Source organism: Rhamphochromis sp. 'chilingali', assembly GCF_963969265.1.
Source record: "Rhamphochromis sp. 'chilingali' genome assembly, chromosome: 3".
In the NCBI taxonomy this organism is placed as follows: domain Eukaryota; kingdom Metazoa; phylum Chordata; class Actinopteri; order Cichliformes; family Cichlidae; genus Rhamphochromis; species Rhamphochromis sp. 'chilingali'.
In genome coordinates, this window is record NC_137931.1 from 36912052 (window position 1) to 36933989 (window position 21938).

The following is a 21938-nucleotide window of genomic DNA, read 5'->3' on the forward strand; positions in this document are numbered from 1 at the left end:
CTGATGTTTTTGTAAGTACTCTATAATTCCTGTAATATGAAAGCTCAGCTGGGCAGGGGTTCAGCTTCAGTCGTACAACTCATTTTAACTAGTTTTAAAAATAAAATATAAAAAGAAAAATAAATAAATATGACCGGTCAAAGTCAAACTGGCTGAAAGGTTTTTTAAACAATGTCTTTTTTATTAAGAGGTTTCCTTTTATACACATAAGCATCAACATATATATTATACATATAAACAGAAAGAAAAGAGAAGGATTACAGATGATCTGTACATTAAGGTTAAGTAGTACATTTAAGCTGTGAAATGAGTTCAGAAATGTATCTTCGGCTGTGAAATAAAAGGAAAGAAGAAAAAAGGGAAACAAAGAGAAAAATATAAACAAATGTATAATATATCCCAAAGTAACATAATCCCTGCAAAACAATCCCATTCATTCCCACCCAGGTCACTGCCTGCACTCGCACACTGCATTTCCACACCTGACTTAAGAGAGTTTGCTGAAAAATTCTTATAGATTTTGAAAAGCATCAAGGAAGGGTCCCCACATTTTTTGAAATTTCCCAGTGGCGTTCTGAAGTGAGTGTCTTATCTTGGCTGAAAGGTTTCACAGAAAATAAATATTTGCTTTGGTAGATTGACTCGGCCCTTCATCCGACATGCCTCATTCACATGAGTTCATGCAAACACTTTATATCTAACAGTCTGATGAATGCATCGGACAGCTGCTCAGGGTCAGTGTCTTGCTTGTATTTGGCATACAGACTGGGGCACCCAGGGATTGACCCACCAACCTTGTGATTCGCAGACAACCTGCTCTTTGAATCTGTAAGGAAATGTTTATTTGTGGATTGCATGAATTCAGTTTGTCATCAGCTGGATATTAAACTCATTGTTAGTTTCAGGCTGTGTTGACATGGAATCAATGTTTTCATGTAAAAATTAAAGCTATTAAAGAACTGAGAGGATTTTCAAGAATCCCATAATGTTCCTCTCTGTGGGCTCTGCTCCCACAGAGATTGGCTCACCTGCTCAGGCGTTAAAGTGAGCTCACCCGTGTTTACTAAGCTGGGGCGCTCAGGGGCCGCCGCTCACAGCTGCAGCTCACGCTAATTATGTGCCAGAAGAACAATGATAACGAGAAAAACAAAGGTGGGCGGTCGCAGAGCGGCATGAGCCTGAGCCAACTACCTTCAAACCTAAACGTGTGCAAAGTGATGAGTACCTCACGATCAGTCTCTATGGCTTCACTTCCTTCACCTGTTGGCTGTTTAAGTGGTTCTTTGGCACTGCTGCATTAAGCATCAACCAGCCCAGCAGGTCAAAATCTGATTTATATGCACGTTGCTGTAAAAACGATGGAAATCAAGTTTCAGAGCTTTTTCAGTGTTTCATGTAAAACCCAAACATTAAAGTCTTGATGTGAGCAGTCTGGCAGAGTGAGCAGTTCAGAGTGAGAGCAGCTCTGAGAGCATCGTCTGCACTCGGAGGAGTTTCCTGGTCGGATGTAACCTCCTCAGAGAGCTCCGATTGTAAAAAAACAGCCCGAAGGTGAAAATGGAGAACAAACAGTTGATCCAATGTAAACACGAACCTGTCGGGGTTTGGATCCCCTCCTGCAGGCGCCCGAGTTCATAAAGCAGAAAGAAGTAGCAGCTGTTTACTGCTCTGCTGCAGGCTGAAAGTCAGCAGTTTGACTACTTAGAAGAACAACAAGCTTCCAGGAAGATCTATGTTTTATTACTTGCCAGATGAAGCTTTATGAGTGGTGAAGACAAAGAGACGTCACAACTTTAGGTTCTAGAGAGATTTTTAGAGTTTGTTCTTCAGTAAAAGTTAATCAGACACGGTCTCACTGTTTTAGATGCTGAACACACAAAGCTGCAACTCCTCTGCCCTCCAGCAGGTCTCCAGCTGTGGGTCAGTCACCATAGACTCCCATGTTAAAAAGCTAATTTTTTTCCATTAAGACAGTTACATACAGTATATATTATCTGTTGTAAGGTTTAAAGGAGAGGTACGGTTGATGAAGAGTATTAAAACTAATTATGTGACCCAATGGCAGAATATACAATGGAAATAAGTAGGGACTTAAACCAGATCCTTGAGGAACACCACACGAGACAGTGAGACTGAAAATGTTTCATCAGCAAGATTGAATCACTCAAACACAAGGCATGGATCCCTACCATGTGGTTTGATTAAGATTAACGATGATAAAAGGTATCAAATGCAGAGCCGGGCACACATTTATCTGCAAAAGGTTGTTTGAAACTTTGAGGAGAGCCTTTTCCGTAACTTCCCACACCACACCACAGCAAGAATATTGTGCTTCTCCAACAACCTTTTTTAACATTTTGACAGTAAAAGGAAGTTGTATGATGCTGGATATCACCTTTACACCACCTTTGTGTCCTTCAATCTTCTCTGAAGAAAAGATGAGAGATGTCTCTGACCCCAGTCCATCTATAGAGACACGTGGACGATTTAGTAGAGTCAGGGATTGTAATATTAAAGAACCCTGCACAGGAATGGCATGGAGACAAAAACAGACACTTTACAGCCAGACTGAAGGATGCCAAGGACAACCTGGTGAAAGATCCTGCAGACTGAACCTTCCTTGGTCAAATGAAATTAAACTGGCGCTCAGTGGACACAGAAACACTGTGAAGCATGGTGATGGCAGCATTATGCTGTGGGAACTGGGAATTTCATCAAACTGGAAGGAATCATGAAGAAAGGAGGAAGGATCCACTGAGAAGCAAAGCTGGGTCTCCCAACCAGAGGTGGGCGTTAGTGTAATATGATTGCTTTTTTCAAGTAATGAGTAAAGTAAGAGATTACTATTGTAAAAGAAGTAATTACATTACTGTTTCTTTCCTGTAAACACACTGCATTACTAAACAGTAATTTTGTTTGTGTCTCATGACAATGATGTACGAGCGTGCAACAGACGTGTGTAGCTCAATAATGGATCATATGTAGTGTGGGAGTGAGTACGACCATGCAGCGTTTAAAGCTTGGAAGTACTGACATTACTTTGAGCTGGATTCCGTAAAAAACAAAACATTAGCGTCCGCTTTACACTGCATGGGAAGAAAACTTCTTTTTACAGCATAAAAATAAAACTTTAAATCTGAGCAAGCACCTAGCACGCTGCCACAGGAATGTGAAATTTACAAAGAAACCCCCAGATCCCCCCCCCCACGGACATGACCACTGAGACAACGGGCAAACCTCTGACGGCCCCACTCCTGCTAAACAGGTGAAAATAGATTTAAGAGTGATAGGACTTAGTGCTGCTGAATCTTTGATTTTATTTATTTTTGCTGTGTTTTACTTGCACTTACTATTTAAATAAAATGTATTATTATTATTATTATTATTATCTAATTGAAAAATTGAGTGCAATTATTTTATATGCTGGAATATACAGAAAATAGGTTTAAATATTAAATTTCTTCAAGCCAGAGACTGCATATAATTTAATTTGTGCTTGATGCAATGTGCATAAATGTGCATGGTAGTTAAAAGATTAAAACTAATAAAACAAGTTTTAAAGAGACTTTTTCCATTTGATTCAGTTTTATATGATTGATTATGCAGAGAAAATAGAATTGGGCTGAAAGGTCTATTGCTTTATTATGTATTGAGGTTGTGTATCATGTTTTTAAAAAGTAACTAAGTAATAAACTAATTACTTTTGAAAATAAGTAATCAGATAAGTAACAAGATTACTTTCTTAAATAATCAGCAATTAGTAACCAATTACTTTTTTCAAGTAACTTAATCAACACTGCTCCCAACACAACGACCCAAGAATGAGCTCCAGAAGACCAAAGTGAGCGTTACTGAGCAGCCTGCACAAAACCCTGACCGTGGGCTGGAGTGAAGACCAAGGTCCATGCCAGAAAATAGTCAGAAGAGCCTGACGGGTTCTCCAAAGATTAATGGGCTGGGATCGCCCCAGAGATGAGTTAGTGAGTCGACTACAGGCTGTTATCAGCCAAAAGGCCACACAGCTGATCATTAGCATCGGAGGAGGGGGAAGGATGGGGGACAAAATTAAAAAAAAAAAAAAGTTTGGAAAAGCTTCTGTTTAACAGCACCCCGGAACACTTAAGAATGAATTTTCATTGGGGGCTAATCGTTTTATTTTGTCAACAATCATTTTTTTCCTGACAAAAACATGTTGATAACCAAATACCTCAATCACAAAAAAAAGTGATGAAACGTGTCGAAACTTTTATCAAAAATTAAGGAAAACTGTTTTGGGGACCAATCAGAAGTACTTAAGTTGTGCAGAAAGGCAGGGATAGTTTAAAGTGATCCAATCAGAAGGAACCTCTGTGTCATGCAGTGAGGTTACCGACAAAGAGGGCGTAAAATCTTTTGATTTTATTTACGATAATCTTTGTTTAGTCAACTAAAGCTAGATGAATTTAATGGCTAAACTGTGACAAACTAAATCTGCTGCCTAAATTAATGCTGGGGCTAATAATTCGGTCCTCATCAGTAAACGGCAGCCATGTTTGAAGCTGAACTGCAGCATGTTAAGATGATGCAAGCTTCATCCAACGCCGGAGAAACGCGATGGAGACGCCGACTTTAACCAATCGGTTCTTATCTGCCACGTTTTTCTTTTATGTCATTTGGCAAAAATGTGGACTCTGAAACCAAATGTCCAAAAGCAGACTCTTATTTTAGAAAACTCACTCAGAAGGAAACTTCCTGTGAGCACCCTCAGTCAGGTATTGAGACACAACACAAGTCACCTTGAATCGTTTTATTCACAGGTTTTTCTCCACGTTGGAACATTTTACAGTTTTTTCTAGAAAATCTCAGTCTGTACTTTTATATGTTTCACGTCTGGGAACGAGGAGGGGGTGGAGCCAGCTGCTGTGATTGGTCAGCAGGGACATGGTGTGCTGGCGTCCAGCTCCAACGTTAGTCCTTTGCTCAGTAGGAAGGCTTCCTGTTTGGGTTCCCGCCCGAGGAACTTCCTCAGCATCTCAGAGGCGTCCTCTGAGCCGCCGGGCCGCAGGATGAACTTCCTGTAGTCAAGACCCACCTGGGGGACCAATCAGAGAAGAGAAACTAGGAATGAGTTAGATGACCCTCAGGGAAAGTCCTGAAACCATCCTCGCTCAGTTTCCTTAGACTGTGAGAAGTAAAGATGGTCAAATACGAGGTGAGCTCTGCATTTCTGAGTCACCGCACGGTAAATCCTGTCACTTGGAAACATCACCCTCACTTGGCAGGTGACAACACCTGTTCATGTCACACGGATAAAGAAAATCGGCTCAGCTCAGGGATGACCAGTAACATCAGCTGATCAACTGTTTTATCCAGAAACTAAAACACTAAATTATGGAGGAGGAGAGGGGCTAAAACATCTGGAGAACCTCCGTCAGCTTCTAATACAAAAACTTGAGAAAGTGTTTTTACTCTTTTACTGTAATTAATAAATCCTGATGCTTTTCATTGCGGCCCTGAAAACACATCTCCGTCTCTGTTTTGGTACTTTTGGGCCACCGTAGCCTCCAGACCTCCTCCTCCTCCTCACAGTCACTCAGTTGCTGTGAGGCCTCGTTTCCTCTGCGGGGATCATTAAAGTCTCTGCTTATCTAATCACCATGGTAACGAGTGCACCTGGACAGGTGTGCTCCATCAGAGATACAGACTGTTCAAACAGAGCTGTGCTGTTTTTCACTTTTTTTTTTTCCAAACACATTTTAAATGAGAATTGTAGTTCTGAACTACATGAAGTTAAAGGATCCCAAGATTATCAGTTTTTTATGTGATCACACAGTTTAACACTGTTTATTAATATTTCTGCTTGTATACATTTTGCTGTAAATGCCCTAAATGTCACACTTTTCACTTCATTTGTTTAATAAACATTTACGTTTTTTTTAATGACAGATGTTCTGACACACTGCTTTTTATCATCTTCCATATTTATTTAAAATAACTATATCTGAAGGTTTGACTTTGTGCAGTTTCAGACTGTTCTGCAGTGTTTTGTAAACTGTTGATTTTTTTGTGTAGAGTTTGTGTTTCATTAACATTTTGTTGTTATTTTATTGATTATTTGAAGGCTGTTCATTGACAAACTATAAATCAGGACCTCCTCCTGTCACATGTTCAGCCGCTCAACTTTATTTATACCTCAAAGCTGATCTTGTAGTAGTTTAGCAGAGTGACCTTTGACCTCCTGCCTGTCTATCTGAATGTAAACGTTGGAGCTGCTGACCTTTGGGTTCATTATTCCCTCCTGTTTGAAGCGGGCATAGAACATGTCCATGGAGAACACCTCGCTCCACAGGTAACCGTAGTACTGAGCATCGTACCCGCCCGCCAGGTGTCCAAAGGTCGCCGGCATGTTGGTTCCTGCAGGATAGGAAGGAGAGGTCAATGGCCAGAGAAGAAGAAAGAGGCAACAGTGAAGGTGGAGTTTGGACACTTGTCTTCATCATGTTCACTTCATTTGCTTTTACACAGACTGTAAATGAAGATGGAGAGTTTCGTTATATCAAAGTTTTTAATAGTGGAAGGTGAACCAAAGAGAGCACAGTGGATATAAAGAGACAAGAATGATCCAGAAGAGGAATGCAGTGACGCTCCAGAGACAAAAGTGACCACAAAAAAAGCACAAACACAAACGGAGGTGAAAGATCCGTGTGTGCTAGTGTCACATCCTGCCACGACCAATCAGAAGTACATACCAGGTGAGGCAGGTATTCCCAGGATATCCTGGCAGAGGCGTCCGTACTCCTCTGCGGGGTCCAGGCCTTTCCTGGTGTGCAGAGCCTGATCCACTTTGGCCAGGACGATCTGCCTCAAGTTAAAGAGACCTGCAGAGAGTCAGAGGTCATCAGGGTGATTACGGCCGTGTGGTCGAGCGTCTCAGCCAAAGAAACAAAGACACTGCATTACTAGTTGGAGCGCTCTCGATGGCTTTATTAAGTTTAATGAGCCAAACATCCACAAAGCACGTCCCTGCTTCCACATGCGAGCTGTCAGCTGGTGGAACTAAGCCGTACACCAGTGCTTTGCGTAATGATGCTCTCTGCTGGAGAGACTGAGGAGAGGCGGAGTTGAAACTTTGGCTGAAAAATAATTTACTGTGTTAATTATGAATTGGATTATTTTTGTTGTGATGTCATGTAGAAATGTGATTATCAGAAGACTCAGTTTAGCAGCAAAGCTCATTTTATTTGATTCCGATCTGTCCAGTGAAGCTGTGTGAGCGTATTAAAGCTTCTCCCAACTGTCCCAGATTTTCAAAAAAAACATAAGCCCTGCTGAATTCCCAATGACAAGATTTAACCAGACAAACCGTCTCCAGTGTAACAGAGGGCCCTGTGCAATACGTACCGGTGTTAGCAAGGCGGGACTTGATGAGTTTGTCAAGCAGCTCGTCAGGGATCGGGTTTCTGGTCTTATAGTGCTTGGACATCCTTTGCAGAGGCTCCTTTTCCCAAACCCAGTTCTCCAACATCTGAGACGGAGCCTCCACAAAGTCCCGCTCCACATGAGTCCCGCTAAACATGGCGTAGTCTGCCTGCAGTGAGGAAGTTCACCATGACATAATTTTATCATTTAGTGCCACATTAAAGAGTGTTTATCTGAAACTATTCATCACAACCACGAGAACCTGGGCATCGTTATTGGCCCCAGGTGAACATCAACTAACCTGAGCGCACAGCTGGTGCATGACGTGGCCAAACTCATGGAAGTACGTCTCCACCTCGTCGTGCTGCAGGAGCGACGGGGCATCCGCCGTCGGTTTGCTGAAGTTGGCCACCATTGCAGCCACCGACATCTGGCGCGTGCCATCACTCAGCAGACAGCCTGGCTGCAGGCCGAAGCAGGCGGCGTGGCCGTACTTCCCTTCACTGCACGGAACAGGAAGCACAGTGCCAAGTTAACCCTCTGGGGTCCAGGATACAATTGGCCATTTTTGACTACTTTTATTTTACCTCTACATTTCACCTTTAAAAACCATTTAGCTCGCCTTGTTTGGTATCATTCTCTTCAGCACAATCTCATATGTCTGAATTTATAGTTATTTTTTCATTTTGACACACTGTATGTCTGTACTGTACTGTAACACAATTGATCTAAATTCAGACAAAAAAAACAAAACAAAAAAAACAAAATCCGAGTAGAAAAATAGTATTTTTTAAAAGATTTTTTACTGTAACAACCACAAACATGTTTAACGAATCCTTTTCATAACTTGAAATGCAAATAGAAATAGTACATTTTAAAACCTAAAAGTTTTGCAAACAAAGTTATATGTGGCTATTTACCTAAAAATGCAGCCAAGGCGTTTTTTATATAACCATTTCAAACTATTTACAGAACAATCATTTGTGCCACTCCAAAAACTTGTTTCTGTCCACTATAAGACAGAGGAGAACACCACAGGCCTAAACGCTGCAGGTCTGACAACATGAGGTGTATCACCTGTTTTCCAGCTGGTGACAGTGTTAACACTGCAATTTGCCTTTTGTGGCTTTTTGGAAGAAACTGTGACATTCAGCATTGTTCGGACATACAAAACAAAACAAAACAACGACTACACTACACACTAACTACACAAGACAACACACTAACTACAGACTCCAAACACGCTAAACATCACAAGTCTCTCACATCTCGAAACTCGCTCTCTCTCTCGCCAGCGTCACACCTAAAACTTCCACCTCATCCTAAACAACCAAATGCCACATGCTGCTATATAATGCTTTTGATTGGTCAACATGGTAAACTTTAACACCAATAGGGAAGGGGTGATTTTTCCTTTCTTTTTTACTCGGACAGTGCTTGTTAGCGCTGTCCTTAGAACATACCATGGTTTATTCAGAAAAAACTCCACCGCGTGTATTTTTTTAATCATAACTCAGGTTTTAGGTGGCCTATCAACACAATTTGAAAACTGGTAAGTAGTTTGAAGTCTGCACTTTAGACACAAGTAGAAATGGATCTTGTTGCTGTGTTGTCTTAAGTTAGTCGTGTAATTTGGACGTGCATCCGTCGACCCCAGAGGGTTAAAATTCAGCTCAACTCTCTGTAACAGCAGCTCGCCGTTTCACCTGGCTACCATCCACTTCCCTCTGTTTTCACGCTGCCCGTCAAAATCAGGACACCTGAATTTACAGCAAACATTCCAAAGCCTACACACCTGCAGCGCGCCCAAAACTCCAACCAGAGTGCCACAGAAGCCGCACATGTACCTTCTTTAGTTTAGACTCTTTATTCTAAACATATTACCGTGAAAATATCTGAGGCTGATCTAGAACATGGACCTCCAAACCCCAGGAGCCGCGTATTTAGCCTGTTCTGTCTAATGTCCAGCATCATGGTGCCACTAAAACATTTGCCGAGGAGCTCCTGAAGAAAATTTCCTGTTTTGGTTGTCCTGATGAATCTCTGCGTGTGTTTCAGGATAACTTCATTACCCAGGATGCAAAGTTTCATACCGCGGATAGAGGTCCAGGTAGAACTGCCCGACCACCTGACCAGTGACACGGTCCTTCACGCAGTACAGAGTGACATCAGGATGCCAGGTGGCAGCTCCGTCCACCAGCTCGAAGGACAGACCCAGCAGCTCCTGGTAGATGTCCAGCAGACCCTGAGTCACCACCTCCATCGGAAAGTACTCCTTCAACAGGTTTTGATCCACGGCATATTGAGTCTCCTCCACCTGACAGGAGAGGAAGAGGAGGAGATAAACAGAAATACGACTTATCAAATGGCCTCAGTTCCTCTGCTTCCTTGTTAAACTTGGACAGACCTAACGTGAGTCTAAAGCTCTGTGGATTAGGGCTGCTCGATTATGGCAAAAATGATAATCACGATTATTTTCACTGAAATTGAGATCTCGATTATTTGACGATATTTATTTAACCCTTTAAGACCTACCATAGAACCAAGTCCGCCAGAGCTTATATTATTTTTTTTACATGTTGTAGTGCCATTTGTGGGAGCATTTCAAGTTGCTATACAACTGTTATAGCCCATATTTTAATAATATGTATGCATTATGGCCATAGTAACTACATTAATTGCAAAAAAGTTGCAATAAACTACAAAAAAATTGAAAATCGGTTTTGTTTTTTTACATATATTTCTACTTGGAGAAATTTAAGAGGTTTATCCCTCAAAACTTTAAATACAAAAAAGTTGCAAAAAATAGTTTACAACAACAGGAAATTTATTTTGAGTGTGTTCATAGTTTTATTTTGGAGATACACCAATTTTTATACACTGCAGGAAAAACGAAAAAACAATCCTATGATGCAAATTTGCAAAGAAAACAGCAGGTGCATCAAAATAAACGATTTCCAGCAGTGCAATTCGAGTTCTAAGCATCCCAGAAACTATTCAGAAAAGTCAAACATGACCAGTATAGGCTTTTAAGGCCTACAAGTAAAAAACAACATTTCCGCTAAAATGACGTCACTTCCGGTTTCGGGGAGGAAATGGCCGACATGTGATAGTTCGTGCTGACGTCTGATTCACTGTGGGAAGTGTTATGAACAGCTGATCGGATCGGCAAAGCGTGTTTCTGGAATATTATGTTTTTGTTCCTGCAAGCGCTTTCTATGCAGTTTTTGCAAAGCTTTATGTGGAAGGAAACCGTGACCGAGAGCTGATGGCATCAGATGTAAGTACAACTCCTCCGGTTTCATATGCAAAAAAAATTATTGCGCTAGCTTACACGGTTCAGGTTCTACAGGGATTTAAAAATAGTTACACAAAACGGAGTGTGCTGCTCTGACCGGCTTCAATGACTTTAAAAAATAATATAAAATAGTGTGCAACACCACTGAAGTTTTTTTTTTTTTAACCTCTCTTTTCAACCAACAGCAGTCACTCTCTCCTCTCCAAATAACTTCTGCTTAGCTTTCCGAGCTTCCCTCGGGTCCTCTTAATCAGCGGTCTCCAACCTTTTTTGCGCCACGGACCGGTTTATGCCCAACAATATTTTCACGGACTGGCCTTTAAGGTGTCGCGGATAAACGAGGGAGGGGCTAATAATCGGCTCAGTCATTTTTAATGATCGTTGAAAGCCCAGATCGTAATCGTGATTAAAATTCGATTAATTGAGCAGCCCTACTGTGGATGTCAGTCTTTTAGCTCCTTACAGAGCATCAGTGGGACTGCAGTACACCATTACCTACCATCCTTTGTGCTCTTACCTGGGTCATGTAGTAGCGCGTGTCCCAGGCGTGCAGCTCCCCGTTGAAAGGCAGGCCTCTCTTCTGACACTCCTTCTCCTTCAGCTTGAGGATAACCGCTCGCTCTTCCTCACCCAGCGGCTTCAGCTTCCGGGCGAGGTCCTCTGAGAGACAACAGAGAAAAACCGGACATCACCGCGGTGTGAAAACTACACTTCACAACACCATCTCGTTTATTTCAGCAAGAATAAAAATCTCCCAGCAGGTAATTGCCACCATCATCACCAACAGCAGCTCTGAGGCTGCAGCTGGGCTCTCAGGACTCACCCAGGAAGCTGGCCACCTTCTTCCCAGACTTGGCCATGTTCATCTCCAGGATGAAGTCGGCGTGCGTGGTGAAGCCAAGCAGAGCGCACTTCTGAGCCCGGAGCTCCACTAGCTCCTTCAGGATCGCCGAGTTCTCCTGCAAACCAGCACGAGATCCATTAAGACCAAACTGTTTGTGGATGACATTGCCAAGTTTCACCCCCACCCCACAGCTCGTCCGACTCCTGACTGACATCTGCTCTTCAGCAGACCTCACACATCAACCAAAATCAATAACAGTTTTCCTGTGGACAGGGCAAAAATAATAAATGATTGTTTTTCCTTCAGTTTACTGGAAATAAAGCCAATACACAAAATAATAAATCATTTTTCTCCTCTGCCTGAAGTTACAGCTCGCCCTGTGTGTAAATTAAGGAGGACAGCTCTGCGAGTCTGTCTTAAATGTTTTCTGGAGGTCCTCTGCTCTCACCTCCTTGCAGCGGGAGTTGAAGGCCTCCTCCAGCTTCTGGCGGGTTTCTGGGACAAAGCATTTCTTCATGGTGGGGAAGTAATGAGGATACTTCAGCGTGACTTTCAGCTTGTCGCCGTCCTTCTCCAGAGAGCTCAGGAAGTCTTCGGGGAGGCCGCCTGAAACAGTTTGACTGTTTAAATGTGATGAATTAAATGTGCTTCTCTATCATCGACAATAAACAATGCACCACCCACTCCCGGATCACTGAGGCTACATCTACTTTTCCTCTGAGCAGCGTGAGCATCACACCACCGGCGCTGGTGCATTCTGGGTAAACTTTGATAGCTCATATCCGCTTTTGGGGCAGGCGTGAGTGAGAGCAGGTGAGAGGTCTCCTTCCTACCTACATTTAGAGACCAGGATCATCCGCCACCGCGCTGCTGCAGTAAAAACCGAGCTGTGGTTAACCAAAGTGTTTTCTGATTGGTCAGGTGGATGGCAAATTACCCAGCAGGCCTCAGTGGCACTTTGACTGTACAGCGATCTACAAACAGCAGCTTTTAGGGCTTTTAAAATGTTGAAGGAGCTCCACTCACCCAGCTCATCTCTGGTGAAGGACAGGCTGGTGGTGTCTTCGTTTAGGTTCTTGTTGAAGTCGATGCACAGGTTGCTCAGCTTCTTCTTGATGGTTTTGATCTCCTGTGACAGCAGAGAGAGAAGTCAGGTCAGACCTTACATTAAACTTAAAAACACATTTCAGCTCAGAATGGGTACGTCATCATACAGTTCAGCATTTAAATCATGAGCGAAGGCACCGGCATTAGCCTGTCCATGGACCAATCAAGTATCCTGAAGCTCTCTTCCTGGCTCAGCACACTCAGGAACCGGGACCACCAGCTGCAGAACTGCATGCAGGAGACTGATTACACTGCTCGTTACTGGGTTAGGGTGACACCCGAGGATACCTCTACAGTGGCAGAGACACACCCATGTTACACATGAAGCAGCGTGCGGGTGAAAGCTGGCCTGTAACACTTCTCCTTCAGGTGCGGCGGCTTTACTGATGGTTGGTCACATGTTTAACACACGCAACCAATTAAGGAAAAAAAAAAAAGACTTCCTGCTGCAGCCTGATAGGTTGATTAATCACAGGACAACAGGTGCATTAGTCACCTGACCATCTCAGCAGTAAGTAAGGAGATGTTTTTCTCTCTCAGCTCTACTTTTGGGGTCGAGGACCCTAATTTGGCAAGACTTGAGGATTTGAGGCCTGCGGTAATCTGAAGGTCACAGCAGGAGGTATTGTACACAAGAGCTTTTAAATAAAGGTTAGAAAAAAGGAAGGAGCTACCTCCTGTGTGTCTTTGGGCAGGTGGAGGCCATTCCTCTTCCCCAGTTTGATCAGTCGCTCCATGTACCGCTTGGACTCCACGGTGAGGCTTTCAGGGTCAATCTTCTTCTGCAGACACAAACACAACAGGACGTTCAAAGAGCAGCAGAGCTCCAGGGTGTAAAAATGGGCTTTATTCTTTTTCAGTAACAGAATAAAACCATTGCAGCACCTCTGCAACCTCCCTCTTCATACCCCTCCCCTAATCTCTCCCTAAAAGCTGTCTTCCTCCTGATTGGCTGACTCCTGGAAAACTGACTGCAAAGTGACATCATCTCACCTCCAGAGCGACGATCCTCTGGTAGACGTCTTCCCTCATGCTCATCTCCACGTCAAACTCGGAAAGGCGTTTGTCGGCATCTGTGCTCGCTGCTCGCACCTCCTTACAGGGAGACACATGCTGCGGGAAGTCCAATGTGTTCCTCTGAACTGGGGTGCAGAAGGCAGGGGCAAACAAAGAGACAGAGGAAGGGCAGGGCCATGTATGAGGCAGACTTTTGACAGATTTATGAGTATTGATAGGAAAAACAATGCTTGAAAGAAAAGAACAAAAAGATGCTTTCCTGGATTCAAACGTGTGAATCAAACATGGAGGTTGGTCTTCAGCTGTTGTCAGGCTGCAGTTAACAGCGAGGAGCACTTACCACAGTCATTTATACATTAGTATGTTGGACATTTCCACTGAACCACAGTGACGTCTGAGGTTTTGTTTCAGAGTTCATGCAGAACAAAGACAAACTCCAAACGATCAAATATTTGAAGTAAAAGTGAGATTTTACTTCTTATTCCACCTTTAATTATTCTTTTATTCCTAAAGGAACTCTTATTCAGCTCATTTCTAGCTCACGCTTTTACTCTTTGGCTTTGGTGCAGTTTGTTTTATCCTGTTAGTGGTTCGAGCGTCTGCTCAGATATCAGAAACGCGGAGGCCGCAATGGATGCCCGTGTTCAGCCTCAGTGGCGTGCATGGCTGTTTGTGCGCTTCCTCCTGCAGAGCTGGAGGTGTTTTTGGGTTTCAGCTGCCTGTGAACAAAGCCTCAGTCTCCATTGTTGCAGCAGCTGGTTCAGCTGCTTTCTCTGCAAACTGCTGATGAGTCTTTACCATCACAGCCCCACTGTGCTGACACAGAGCTTCACTGCAACGAGCGCTCACAAAGACCCAACAGCCCACGAGGTCCACGCAGCACGCTCGATCCCTTTACATTCAGGGTCACCATCTCACCACCGAAACATCTGGAAGGACAACTGTACCCACGGAGCATGGAAAACCTCCGCAGACTTGCCTAAATCCCCCGATCTGACCATGTTACTTGTATTTATTTCAAAAATGTTTTTTTTCTTTGGTTTTATGTTATAATGTCGTGTAACAAAGTTAGATCTGGAAAAGAAAGCGTACATTAAACACAGCCCATCTTCATCAAGCTCAAATTCCAGCAGAACGTAGTAACTACGTCCTCACAGTTATTATACTTCATAAAACTAAAACTAGAATCTGTGTTCACAAAATGCTTAAAAAAAATTACAGTTACAGATTACAGTTATGAGCATGCATCATCACAGAGCTCTGCTCCTTCTCTGGTTATAATACTGAGAAAAGGCAGTACCGCGTGAGTACTTGATATAACAAATCTACAGATCATCATTTCCTGCTGCAGGTTTTAAGAGTCCAAAAACATTTCAGACCAAAAAGAATCCAAACGTCCAGAGAAGCTGCAGGTGTGTTAGTGTGAAGCCTCCATGCTCACTGCCGGGGTGATGATGATGAACAGCTGTCAGTGATATCTGATCAGATATCGGTGCTCGTCCAGTCAGCTGACTGACAGGAAGTTACTTCTGACCAGAATCTGAACTTTGACCCTCACATGGAGAAACCTTCAGTTTCTCAGGCCTCTCGCTTGCTCCGTGCTCAGCTCAAACGTTCTGACATGTTCACTCATTACGTCATCACTCAATACGTTTTTGCACGGGGACGCTGTTCCTGTAATTCTGCCTCAGTGCAGCGCTACATTAAAGAACAAAAGATGACAATCTGCACCAGCTATTCAGGAATTATCTTTACTTTTTTCTCATTTATTTTCAGAGGCTCACTCATGAGCTAACATAAACTAATGAAACTCAATTAGTCACAACCAACCAACCCAGTGATGTAATCTCCTTTACTGACAGAAGATGGGGCTGAACATGTTTTAAAAACTTGAAGCACTTATTTCTTAAATCACGTCGACTTTAAACGTGAAAGCTGAGAGTCGGCACTTCAGTTACATCCTGACAATCTGATTTAAAATCTGATGTACTTGCAACATGGACACTGAAACCTATGGACCTAACTCTGTGTGTGTGTGTGTGTGTGTGTGTGTGTGTGTGTGTGTGTGTGTGTTTTTAATGTGGTGTTTTTTTTTTAAATATCCAAACTCTGAAGCAGGTTGTAATTGTGTCTTTGAACAGTGTTATAAAGTAAAGCTGTTACCAATATTATTTATTATTATTATTATGAAAAAGTCAGTCTTCAGGGTCAGGGAAGCGCTCACCGGTGTACTCGACCTCCACGTTGGCGAGCGCCTTCAGCGTGTTCTCAAAGGTGACGTTGTCAAGGTCAAGGGCTCCGATGCAGTCGTACACCTTCTTGGTGTTGGCAATGAGCTCCTCGGAGAGCTGCTGGATCTGCTCGGGGTTCAGATCCCATCGCAACCGGTTCTCAGGGCAGACCGGCACCGGGCTGCCAAACACCACCTCACCTGAGGAGGAGACAGGTGAGGACATCACAGCAGAGGAAGAGGATGGAGAAGAGGAAGGTACGTGTCTTTAGCGCTGAACATGCCGTTGGGAGCTGGGAGCTGAGCAGCAGGCTTATAACAGGTTTGTCTACCTATCTACCTCGACACCACTTTCAATCCCACAGGTGAAAAACTAAGATGCAGCTTTTTATATGAAGATTAGAACAACATCAATGACGACACAAGTTTTAAAGTGTCTGCCAGGCGGGCTGCTGCTGAATTCAGACTCAAATCACTGTTATCCTGTTACAGCGTGAGCTGACGTCACAGACAGCAGGACCGACAGCACCCTTTTCCTCCTGCACAAAGTCGTTCAGTGATGAGTGCTCCAGCTTTTAGAAGCTGGAGGAGCCGCTGGAGGAGACGAGGCATCCATACTGCTGTAAATCTAATCCAATATAGAAATTTAGAATATTGATTAGGATCTATTAATTTCATGGCCGTCTTATTGTCTGAAAAAGTCCAGCTTGCTTCAGAGCTGAACTTCATTAAACCAGATGCTGAAGAGTAATGCCAATGATCCGGATATTGATTAAAGCACAGAAAGTGAGAAAACATCAAAGCTATAAGAGGACAAAGCAGTCTGTACTCTACAGATCTGTGCCACGTATCTGTTAACAGAGCCAAGCAACATTATTATAGATTATTATTACTGATGGTGTTGGTTGTGTGGATTTATTTGTTTTCCCCTTTGTAAACTCCCAACTGAAGAATGGGCCATTCTAAATTGATATAAAAGGCCAGTTATACTGAAATAATAACAGTAATCATAGCCTTATATATTTACATAATATCCTAGAGTTTCCATGAAATATAAATGATCATCCAACTAAATCTGGCTAAAAACGATTAAAGGCTCACTTTTTTCACGCTGCAGTTGCAGAGAGACATCGTCTGCTGCGTGTCAGAGAGCAGAACATAAAGGGATAACAACAGGTCTGCTTCTCACACCATTTAATTAATACCTAATAAAAACGTATAAAAGGCGATCAGCTTTAACACCTCCCATGATGGAATACGTCATGTTTGGCATTCAGCGCTTTGCCGGAATCATTATTAGGCGATGAAGGTTTAGAAGAGGTGTTTACTTTTGTTTTAGGAAGTTACACGTGTGGTAGAGAACAGCGCTAACGTTAAATTGGCGGATTTTTGAATGAAGTCCGGCGGAGTTTGTCTCTGATCTGTGGAAGTTAACCCGTGTTGTGTGTCTGCGAGTAAAATCGCGCTTCCCCGTTAAAGAACATGCTGCCCCACAGGCAGGTAGTTCATAGCTAGCTCCATGAATAAGCAGCCCGGTTAGCTCACATGCTACAGAAACGTGCAGAACACCTGGACACACTGGCCTACCGGCTCCTTTATTCTGCTCTCGAACAAATATGGACACCTTTTCTTCTCCAGTTGAGCTTTTATTACCGAGCTCAGCTGCTAGCGGCTAGCTAAGCTGCTGCTAGCTGCCTCAGAGTCCGCAGCTGGAGCTCAGAGAGGACCCGGGAGGAGGCACGCGCAGACAGCCGCTCATTTCACCTGAAAACGCCGCGGTCAGGCGACAGACTCCCCGCCGTCACTCACCTGTTGGCCCCATGCTCACAGATTCGATAAAGCTTGGCTCTGTGCGTGTAGCTCACTGACAGGTGGCTCCGCGGCTCTGGACTAAAAAACAGACCCTCACCCCTTCCGGTCACACCTTTCAAAATAAAACCAAATGAAAACGTTTACTGTTTATTTTCCAAGCTTTTAAAAAAAACAAAAATCCGCTGAAGGTAACAGCAGAACAACAGGAAATTATAAACACTAAAAATAAAAATAAAAAATAAATAAAAGACAATAACCCAGCCATTGCCAGGGTACACATACCCCCATTAAATTACAAATGAAATGCACATAAACTGTTTGTGCTGTTCCTAAATCAATCCTGACATATCTCTTTAAATGCATAAATAAATGTATGAATGCTTTAATGGTGTTCGTCGGAAAGGGAAGATGTGTACCTGTCCTGGAAATCAGTTCAAAACCAACTTCTGATCAGTTCAAGCTTTGGGAGCACAGCTGGCTGGGGCACTTGAACTCTGACCTGATGCTGCTGATCTTGCCAGTAAAAAAAACGTAGAGATTTTTCACGGTCATTAGCTTTAGACATTACAGCTGAGGTTGTGTTTATTAACGTTATCCAGGGTCAGGCCTCTTTTATGAACTGGTGAACATGGAGATTGGTGTTTTCCAACTGTACTCTCCTTTTTGATGATCCAGGTCGAAGGACTGATGACTGTGCTATCCAAAATTTAAAAAAAAAATAACGTAGTCACAGAGATGTGAAAAATGGGATGTAGAGGAGCTCCCATCAGACAGGCGATCTGAAGCGAAGCAGCAGTGGCTGTGAACCTGTCAGACTATGTGCAGGGTAGGAAGACCTGGAACCACGGAGCAGACAGAGGACAAGGGGAGGCTCGGATAATAAACACACAGCAGATGATAAGGGGCGAGGAAACAAGTGGAAACAGGTGGGAACAAATCAGGGATAACGAGACAAGGAAAGTTAAACCAGACACAAGGACAAGAAACAAGACCACCAAAGTAAAACAGGAAGTAACAGATGACAGACTCAAACAGGAGAGCTTAGTTTAACACAGAGACGAAAGACAAACAGGAAGGAACAGACTGGGAGCACAGGATGGATTAACCCACGGATCCCGGGAACAGACGCTCCCAACTAAATAACAAAAGAAAGTCACATCCACAAACACAAAAGCCCGAGACACTCCGTCTAATACATTGTAAACACTGCAATAGTTACACCCTTTTGCACACGCTCTACAGTAAAATAGCAAATGACAAAGTTCACAGGCTAGAGTTAAATGTCAACCACATATATTCCACCTCTGTAATATTCTCACCACTGTTATATTCTTTGTCAGTAGTCTTAATGTTTATAATTGAGCGATTTGCAGTGTTGGGAAGGTTACTTTTGGATTGCAGATTATACAGAATACATGCCCCAAAATGTATTTTGCAACGTATTCCGTTATGTTACTCAATGAGAGTAACGTATTCTGAATACCTTGGATTACTTAATATATTATCATGCTTTTTACAACTAAAATGAGTAATAGGGTGGACATTAGGCAAGGCTGCACTTTTTGCAGCGATCTAGTATAGAAAACTTTTCCATGCATAAAAGAGGTCCGCGGCTCTGAACCATAGTAAAGGGACCTCTGGCTAATACGGCCGAAAACTAGCTTTACTTTGTTGTCTGGGTAAACGTTGCTAGCCAGAGACAGAGGGAGGCGTTGAAAGGCTGCTCCAGCGGAACTTATTGTTTCGGAGGAAAACAGGAACACAGTGTACAGTCGAGTCTTAATGGCTTACTTACAACTGGGCTTGTCAGGCACTCTTTTTGGTTATTATATTTACATGCTTCCGGCTCACGTTTCTGCTCAGTGACAAGTCGTACTTTTCCACTCACCTTTTTCTCCCTCCCTCACTCACAGACACATAACAGGTATGGCAGTCCATTCTCCCTGCAGCACGGACTACACTGCCCATGAAGCTACATTATTTAGGGCTATGCCTGTAACACTCTGCTATTGCTTTCATATTAAATCATTTTAAAAAATATCTCTTCAAGTCATTATGAGACATGAAATTGAGACACAGGCATTTGAGCCTCTTAATGCGTGTTTTGTTTGGGTTTCCAATGGTGTGGAATTACCAAAAATAGAGAGACCATAGCCTAACATATGAAACAGGAAAAGACCACCGTGTAATCCCTTTATTTCAACAAAGTAACTGTATTCTAAATACCACCCTAATAAACTGTAACTGTAACGGAATATAGTTACTCATATTTTGTATTCTAGATACATAACGGCGGTACATGTATTCCGTTACTCCCCAACACTGGCGATTTGTATATATTAGTGCTATTTCTTCAATTTGTAAACTTTGTAATATATTGTATTATTTCATTAGTTTAGTCTGTTACTGTTACTGTCTTGGAGCAATTGTAACCCATATAATTTCCTTAGGGATTATTGAAGTATTCTGATTCTGATGTCACAGACAGACCTGAGTAAAATCCACTCTCTGGGGTCAATAACACTGAATGAAGTAACTTGGCACATCAGAGAATTCACTCAAGAAATCAAACTGAAGTTTAAAGAGTGATGAGTGACATGAGGCGCTCACTTTTCCATTCATACCTACTCGGATCGACTCAGCACGGTTTTCACGGTTTTTCATTAGGTCATAGTTCCTGGTACCTGGTACTTTTTTAGTATCCTAGCTCCAGGGCCGGATTCCAAGCAAGAATGAGTTCTGAGCAGGTACTAACATGTGGTTGTCAGTCTGCATGTCACCGATTGGCTGGTCAGTGGCATCACTCGATGAGTCATGACAGCATCTCCTCTTTTAAACTCATCAACGAGGAAACAGCTGCATAAAACAAGGCACAGTAGGTATATTCCCGCCTCCAAGGCCACCTTTGTTGTAGTTAGATGCGTTGGAATGACAACGACCGCTCAAATTTGTGTCAGGATACAGACAGCATTTCTGAGACATGACAAAATTATTTATGACAACATCTACTGTTAAAATGATTATTTAGCCTGTGTGCACAAAAATGGTCGATATGACATTTTTTAATCACAGTTACCGGTAAAGTGGAGGTGGCTGCTATTTACACCAGGAAACTGGGTGTAGTGCAGGGGTCACCTCTCAGGGGTGGCAATTCAGCTATTTGACTCATGTTACAGCAGCTCAAGAGTGAATGAACATGGTGCAATAAAAGTGGTTTTAGGAGTTTTTTTTTTTTTTTTTAAACTAATGACCTACAAATTCTATTCAGGTGTATTGCAGCAAGGACACCTGTAAAAGTTTCACGACACTGGCCCTCGAGAACTGGAGTTCAACACCTGTGGTGTAGTGGGAAGAACAAAAGGAAGAGTGAAGCTGCAGAGTGTGAGGAGCAGTGTCAGAGTGAAACAATTTAAATCGCCACCTTCAGGCTTTTTATTCCAGTTTGTGCAGCTCATGCTGGGGCTTCAGTTATGCTGCTGTAGTTTTGGATCATTTGCAGATGATTTTTCAAAGACTTGCAGACTGTTAACATTTAACTTAAAGTTTCTCATTTAGTAGCATGTGTGTGTAAGATGGGTTTTCAGTGTAAAGCATTAACTTTTAACATCCGAGCACGACCCAGCCTGGTGTTGTGGCGTTGGTGAAATCATTGGCGCTGGGTATAGAGAGTACGCACCGAAAAATTAGACCTGCATCTCTTATCATTGTAAAAGCTGTGTTGAATTAATTCAAAGCCATTCATAAATATAAAATGTGCTAAACTAATGTTTAATTTCACTTTAAAATAAATGATTAAACAGTTCACAGCCACAGTGGAAATCAAAAGTGAAGCAAACCTTTTTAACTGTGGGAAAACCCATGTTTATTCCACAGCACAGCCTGGTGGAAAAGCTGTGCAGGACACGCCTGCAGACATGAAAAGCTGTCACTGTGGGACTCCTGCAGGTGAGCACGAAGAAGCAGAGGCACTGCAGATCATCAGCTGAACAATGACACTGTGCTCCAATTTATGTCCCTAAAATAACGTTGTAGTGATTTTAGCACCTCAACTGGGAATTCAAGAACAAATGTGTTGTGTTATTTCCACAGTTCTGCACTCAGCATAGACATTGTGGTTTAGCAGAATTAAACCACAGCTATGGCAGAGCAGCATGGTAAAAGGCGGTTATACTGACTGAATGATGACACCATCACAGGAAGCTGCACGTCAGTAGCAGTAAAGCAGAGATGCG

At 42.8% G+C, this 21938-nt stretch overlaps 1 protein-coding gene across 1 annotated transcript; it reads right to left on the reverse strand.

The window, feature by feature from the left end:
• Window positions 1-4771: 4771 nt before the first annotated feature.
• On the reverse strand, window positions 4772-17819 carry thop1 (thimet oligopeptidase 1). The gene is made up of 14 exons (XM_080878665.1): window positions 17704-17819; window positions 15889-16095; window positions 13641-13789; window positions 13322-13429; window positions 12567-12669; window positions 11989-12146; window positions 11520-11655; window positions 11214-11356; window positions 9492-9715; window positions 7700-7901; window positions 7381-7567; window positions 6729-6857; window positions 6257-6393; window positions 4772-5071 (listed from the first exon to the last, which is right to left on the reverse strand). The coding sequence occupies exons 1-14, from the start codon at window positions 17714-17716 to the stop codon at window positions 4910-4912; spliced, it is 2058 nt and encodes a 685-aa protein (XP_080734791.1). The 5' UTR covers window positions 17717-17819; the 3' UTR covers window positions 4772-4909.
• Window positions 17820-21938: the final 4119 nt, after the last annotated feature.